Consider the following 7,471-nt stretch of genomic DNA (forward strand, 5'->3'; position numbering starts at 1 on the left):
CTCAGCACTACCATAAGCCGTTGCTGTTCATCAAAGACAAGATCGATTCAAACCAATAGTATACACCCCCCATTAAAGAGAAACATCAACATAACAGTTCCGTAGAACTGATCATCTCTCCTCCTGCCAATGAACTTGGGACTAATTGACAGAAGCAGCACAATACTTCCATTCCCCGATGAAGCATTTTGGATTTGGACAACATTCTCGGAGTATGCTGAACATTGACAACTGCAGAAAACAAACAGCACAACAGATGCTTCCCACAGACAGTGAGCTACTGAGCCGGCAGTTTCTTGCGGTAAAATTCACAGAATCTAGATGCATAGTTAAAATCATTGGAGCAAGATACCTGAAAAAAATACTCTCAACTAGGAACACAAAATGTAATTGTACCCAAGAGATCTCCGAATACGTTACTTCCAGTAGATAAACTACAAACTGCGAGAATTGAAATGCCAAAGTACTAAATGGCTAAACAAACAACTATCAACGGACGGGATAACAAAAGCAACCATTGCCTTAGTAACGGTCATAAGAAGAAGAATGACCTCCCCTTCTCGGGCGGTCATAAGGACCAGATTTGTCCCTATGACTTCGTCCTTCATAACGAGTGGGCCCTCCGCTTCCAAATCTATCCATACCACCCCTTGGGCCTCCATCTCTACCAACAACCCTTTCTCTGCCGTAGCGGGCTTGAGGCTCCCGGTCCACAAACCTATCACCTCCAGTAGGAAACCTGTCATTGCTGTAACGATCACGATTCTCGTACCTTACTTCTCTGTGACCCAAGTGCTCCCTGTCTCCATAGCGGCCCCCATCAAACCGGTCATCAAAACGATCCGGTCCAAACCGTTCGCCGCCACCAAATCGTGAATCTGAAGAGAACCTACCACCACCACCAGCTGAAGGGCATTCCCGTGCAAAATGACCCAAACGCCCACACTTGAAACACTCAGATTGTCCAACTGGCTTGTCCCCTGCCCTGTAACTGTCCCGACCACTTGGCGGGTGTCCCCTACCATAGCCATAGTCAGGATCATCCCCACCCATTTTGGGCTGGGCCTTGTTCACAGAGATGACTCGACCATCCAATTCCTGACCATGCATCTCTCTGATTGAATCCTGCAAAGCCCGGCGGTCTGCAAAGGTTATAAACCCGAATCCGCGAGGACGACCGGTCTCTCTTTCCACCATGACCTATAGCAACCACTTAATATTAGTCTTATCCAAGAAAAAAGATTTCAGTATACCAGTGTACTAGAAATTGTTTTCTATTTAGAACAAATGGAAGTAAACTGATCAGTTTTGCACAAAAATCAGTAAAATACCATTTATGAATTATGTCTCCCAAGACCAACAAAAATAAGCCAAGTAGGATGGAACACAATATTTGTACAGGACAGTAACAAAACCTAAACAGCTGGATATCAAACACACAAAACTTACAACAGTAGGAGGTATAGGGTTATGGATATGACATCCATAAACCATGAAAAATAATGAAGAAAATACCACTAAAACACAGAAAACAACATTCAATCAAGAATTTAAACATAAACTCAAACAATATTACAATATTTCCCCTAACGAAAACTATTATACCGTTAATGTTAAAAGCATTTTAGTTCAAGGGTCAAAAGTGATGAGATCCAAAATTACCTTATAACACGCTACATACCTTAAATTTGATGGGATAAAAAAAAGTGGTGTTGAATGTACCTACAAGACTACTTTCTTTTGATCAAAAAGGGAGGCTACACTGGCGCATACGCGTGCGTGAGTTATGATGGCACAGATTAGACAAGACATAGCAATTTTGACAATAGAAGAAAAAATCACACCACTTATTTTGACAACACATAAACATGTTTTACACATAGATTAAAACAATAACTAATCCATTTTTAAATCATAACTACATTTTATAATCAACCACATAATAGCATTCCAAAATTATTTCTCACCTTCCACATCACAGAAATGAAGTGCCGATGAAAAGTCCTAATATCTACTGTGGAAACTTTAATAGCAAAATTTTTGGAAGTTTCAGGATATAAGTATTCCTGAAGTTAAAGAGGCTAGAGGGGGGGACATATATGCTCTACTTTGTTACTGAATCCCAAGTTATTCCTTCCAAACTTGTCATTTTTTCATGAGCATCTAAGTGTTTGAAACTAGTGTCCCTCCAAAGTATTTAAAGTGAGGTCTGTTGTAGAAAATTTGTGTAACACCGGATGAGTTTGAGACGTGCCCCTCTACCACAAACAAGCCTCCTTCTCAGGAATATATGACTTCTTACAAGAAAGATAAACATGATTAAGCTGAACTTCCACTACCAAGCGCAATTCAGCAGGTTTAGAGCTATATTCATTCGCAAGGGTAAAGGAAAAAACAAATTAACTCAAAACAGACTGCACAACTTTTGGCAAAAATTCTTACCCGAGAACGGTAGAATTGGGCATGATTCCATGCTGACCGAAAAGCTAATACACAACTTCTGACCACATTATACCCTCAACGTGAGACCATGAAGCGCAATTTTTCATAGTACCAACCTCGTGTGTATCTCTATTTCATAATTTTACTCAGCCATATGACCTGATCTCAAATGGAAAATGGAGACATCCTAAACAGTGGACATTTAAACCATCTATGCCTCACAAATCCAATGAACATGTCTTTGCTAAACATGTCTTGAAGAAAGATAGGCACCTGTACTGAGTCTGAAAGCAATGCATTCTAAAAGCGATCTGTTTATGAGCATATTACTCACTCCTAGTACATTCTAGAACCATAAACTTGCTCCATCGAAATATAAACAAAATAAACATGTCTCAGACAACTATCAGGTTCTTCTTTACAACTGCTCTCTTCATTCCCGACATATGCACCAGAATCAGCTTGTAATACCATCACAGGTTAAATGTTTGCTCAGGTTCCAAAGAGGGATAAATCATATCAATCACCAAAGAAAGTATTTCCACAGCCCACTGCGAGCAGGTTAACAATGAAATTGGTACCAGGCAAAAGGGTTTACTACTAGAAAGCAGCAGGAACAGACTGTAGGGTGACAATTATACAACACCAGCCAGTTAAACCACCTACAACATTGAAACTACAACTCTAAGCCATTCTAAGACTCCAAACAACAGAAAATCATCCTAGCCTTTTCAACCATGTCAGAAACAAATTCCATACTCTGCCATGTCAAACCGAATCACACCAATCTAATAGCTGAGACAAACTGCCACTTCAAACTGCAATGCTACATGTCCAGAAGAAGACACAAATCACTCCCATAGTCTCATAAAAACAAAACTGGTGATACCACGCACTTTCAGTAGAAGGAAGAAAAGGCAAAGAAAGAGCGCCTCAGGAGCTGTTGCATAGCTAAACCCAACAAGGAAGGAAATTACAAAAACGTGAATGCTGATAGTCATATCAGAGAAACAAGAGCTGCCAATGGATGAGGAGAGAACAAAACAAATCACTTATCCATGAGAACAGAAATTATGGCAACACGATAGAAGGCAGGAATAGGACAAACATCAAGGCAGCAACATAATTTTTCTAATGACCTAATCACTCTGGTCATTGTAGCTACAGAAGTCACAGGAAACTACAGCATCCACCCACGGGTCTCTCAGGTACTTCCGGAAACCATTGGTAATAAATCTTCATCGGACACATCGGTACAAAGAAGCCACATTAGTAGACGAAATTTCTGCCTTGTGCTCCTGGTAAAGCAACTACTCTATTGCAATTGACCCCATTCTCAAGCGGATATACTGGCACAAACTTGAAAATTACAAGCACTCAAGCCGTTACACAGAATGCATCAGATATTGTCTTCCAAACAGTGAATTTAGCCAGACGAGATGAATCTTGTTGCACAACCCGTATGCCTCACCGATATCAGTCGGTCATACTCTTCCAGTGGGCTCAACTCAAACCTCCACCATTCCACTGACAACGGGCTGAATCAAGAAATCCTAACATGCAGCCTCGAAGAAGACTTGGTCGGTATACAAAACACATTCTATTAAAAAGGAAACTAAATTCTCAACTTTAGCAAGAACACTGAAACAAACCATGGAACACACAGTACAACCAGTCGTCGAACAACTTCGCGCAACATGCACCATCACAACTTTGCTTTTGTTACTCGTCACTCAGCATGTCCAAAGAAAATTGAAATCCAAACGCTTATTCTGTGCAACAATGACAACATTAAGGCAAGATGCTGTATGCACTGGCAAATTGCTAACCAATCTAAGCCGCAATTAGCAACATTGAGCAAATAACACATCCAAATATGAAAATAAGGGTTGGTTTTCCCGGTAAAGAGCATCATTCCCGCACAAGCTACAGTATGTGACGACATAAAATCAGCTGACAGCCACACAACAGCAATCAGACACTGTAACTCGAATAGCGCACACATACAATCCTGAGAGATGGCACTTGCAATCAGACAACAAGGTATTAACAGTAGCTGTTATCCGCATGTCAACTGAATAGTTCTTCCACAGCTCATAACACTCAAAAGGAAAGCGCATGAACAAATGATAAATGAGCTGTCCTGAGATGGTGCAATCCAAGTGAACAACAATCTCGCACATTGCCCATCTTAAAAAACCAGAACTGGTATGAGAAAAGTACAACAAAAACAATAATGGTAAGTTCCATGAAGAAAGGGAAAAAAGGAGATGCATAATTGAAGAGAAAATGTCAGAAACACCAACCACCAAATGCAACATATAACTACTGAAAAATGAGAAATTAGTTAGCTCCCACTTTGGCCATATGGAGCATTACGTAATTTTGTAAATCTATTTGGAATTTCTCCATAATAGCCAAATGTGCAGACTTATGCACATAGCAACTTGAGTATCAGCCCTCCATGAAATGGAACTATTACCTCACATTTAAAGCTGCAGACTACCTGACTATATTTAAGTTAATGATAAGTTTTGAATTGTTTTGAGGCGTTCTCATCATGCACTTCCAAAATAGAACACATGATGCTATGCTATTTCGTCATGAAACTTTTTTCACATTTGCAAATCTCAAAATCCAATACTCTACAATCAATGTCATGTTCCTTTTGCCCTCGTCCTTTTTTCTCCCGTCCCATCTCAAAATGGAAAAGTGCTTAACCCTAAGAATCAAGCTCCAATAGAACATAAATTTGAAAAAGGGGAGGGGCATACGCTTGAAGTTAACCTCTGAGGTAGCTACTTGCAATTGTTCAACCCTGAACCATACTTCTATAGTAGCTGATCAAATTAACAGTCTACTCTCCTCTGTGCTTTACAAACCCAATCCCAAATTCCCAATACTACCCCCACATAAAGTTTCATCAAAATACAAAACTAAACTTTCTAAACAAGTAATACAAATCAGCAACAGAAGTGCTCATGAACCCCTATATTAACGAACAAAACACAACTTAAACCATAATAAACTTTTACTTTTTCTTCATTATTTTTGCATATTATGAACTTCACTTCTAATACCACATAATTCCACTTTTCCAAGCCCATGATCGACATCATGTACGAATTTGTAGATATACTCGCGGAAAAACCTTGCTATTATTCTAAATCATAAACAATTTTTCGGTGGCGCGTGTAAAATAAAATGATGGCTACAAATATGCACAACAAACTTAGACCTACCAAGTAGAAACATATAAACATGGAGTACAATTTTGGTTATTACAGTAGAAATACACGTGTTTTAGACCCCCGCTATATACAAATCCTGGCATGGGCCGACAAGTTGAGACTGCTATCAACTCGGCAGTCCACACATAGCTTTGTTTTGGCTTTAATTAGGACCCCCGACACCTGAGTTATCAAAAAGAAAAAAATACACGGAGACGTAGAAAAAAAAAACCCTTACCACCGACTCGAGGATCTTCCCGTAACGACGGAACGCATCGTCGAGCTGCCTCTCCGTGGTGTGCGCCGACAACCCTCCGACGAATATACGGTTTTCTTCTCTCCCAGCCATTACCAACACCAAACCCTAACCCAAAAAAAAAAAAACACAACGATTTCAAACAAAGAGACGCTTCAAATCTCAGCAGATATGAAGATAGATACATACACACGCGATGAAGAAGAGGGTTTGATATATATACGATCGATGTCGGCTTACTTTGCAGCCCTAGCCTGGAATTTGAAATGGGATTTTTGCCTGCAACGAGAGGATGAAAACCCTAGCCTTTGTGTGATTGTATATGATATGATAATGCCCGTTTTTGGGGTTCGTGCTTCTTTTAAAACACGGTGGGTTAATTCTACTTACCTCCCCTGTACTTCTAACGATATCTCTTCTGTCCTAAATGTTTTTCTACAATATACGAATAGTCCCTCCGTTGTCCAGACGTAAAGGCCACGTTCTGCTGAGGTTCTTATTTTTTATTAAGTACCTTATTTTTTATTTTACGAGACTAGTCATTCTCTTACACTGCATCACCTTTAATTGAAAAAATAAGTACTTATTTTTCATACTTATTTACCTTAGCGGAACGATCCGTAAGAAAAATTTAACAGATAATTGATGTCTCAACGAAATTAGAGACCATTAGTACTTCTAAATACGACCAATATTTTTTTATCTGTAGTTAATTTTATTTGGTTTCTTTGTTAAAGTAGTTTGGGTAGTTTTCCAAAAGTGCTCAAAGTTAGGGAGCGTTTCCGCTAAGCATTAAGTTATGAACTATTTTTTGTGATCGATAGACGTCAAGTTGTTTCTACTAAATTTTAATTTGTAGAAAATGTATTGGGTTAGTAGAAGAAAGTATGTTGGATGTTTAATTTAGTTGAAACAACTTTAACAACTTTAACTTTTGATCAAAAAAAAAAAAAGTTTTGTATGAATAATTTCACAAAACCCAATAAATGGTAATGCAAAAATTTTAGTGAAAGAGGACCTAAAAGTGATGAAAGTGTTAATACACTTCTAAAAAAGTCTAGTTGTTTTCCAAAAGTGTTAAAAGGGCTAAAAAGTGCTAAAAAAAAGTTAGAGACATTGGATAAAAGTGCTAATAAGGCTATCTACAGTGGTATAATCAAATGTCAATTGTTTTTAAAGTTAATAATGTTTGTGCAAAAGATGGCTCACAATGGTATAATCAAACTTAACAACATTCTTAAAAATAATCAAATTTTAGGTTTTGGATAATCAAAACTAGCAACATTTTTCAATAATCAAAAGCATTTTTAAGCTTTGGATAACCAATTTTAGGCTGTGGACCCCTTATTTTGGTTATGGACTAGAAGCGACCACTGTGAACCTCAACATTGGTAAGCTTAACAACCTCTTAAATGAATAATCAAAAGCTGATGTGTCAACTTTTGGTTATCTATTTTTGATTATACCATTGTGGATGGCCTAAGTCAAGTTGTTTCCCAAAAATCATGTTAGGCTTTCCAAGTGGCTTTTGCTCAAAATTGTA

The 7,471-nt window shown here is 38.5% G+C and overlaps 1 protein-coding gene across 4 annotated transcripts; it reads right to left on the minus strand.

Moving 5' to 3' along the window:
• Positions 1 to 349: 349 nt before the first annotated feature.
• Positions 350 to 6,274, minus strand: LOC131320982 (glycine-rich RNA-binding protein RZ1C-like). Of its 4 annotated transcripts, none has more exons than XM_058351942.1 (3): positions 6,169 to 6,274; positions 5,911 to 6,036; positions 350 to 1,200 (listed from the first exon to the last, which is right to left on the minus strand). In XM_058351942.1, the coding sequence occupies exons 2-3, from the start codon at positions 6,019 to 6,021 to the stop codon at positions 523 to 525; spliced, it is 789 nt and encodes a 262-aa protein (XP_058207925.1). In that variant the 5' UTR covers positions 6,022 to 6,036; positions 6,169 to 6,274; the 3' UTR covers positions 350 to 522. The 4 variants fall into 4 exon arrangements, with proteins under 4 accessions (XP_058207925.1, XP_058207927.1, XP_058207924.1 ...); XM_058351944.1 differs by having other exon boundaries at positions 2,443 to 6,036; XM_058351941.1 differs by having other exon boundaries at positions 6,118 to 6,269.
• Positions 6,275 to 7,471: the final 1,197 nt, after the last annotated feature.

Source organism: Rhododendron vialii, chromosome 3a (genome assembly GCF_030253575.1).
Source record: "Rhododendron vialii isolate Sample 1 chromosome 3a, ASM3025357v1".
In the NCBI taxonomy this organism is placed as follows: Eukaryota; Viridiplantae; Streptophyta; class Magnoliopsida; order Ericales; family Ericaceae; genus Rhododendron; species Rhododendron vialii.

Excerpts from the sequence above, each read along its gene's own strand:
- LOC131320982 (XM_058351942.1), bottom strand. The coding sequence starts at position 6,021 with ATGGCTGGGAGAGAAGAAAACCGTATATTCGTCGGAGGGTTGTCGGCG. Across the intron at positions 1,201-5,910 it reads GGAAGATCCTCGAGTCGGTG|GTCATGGTGGAAAGAGAGAC; the intron begins GTAAGGGTTTTT and ends TGGTTGCTATAG.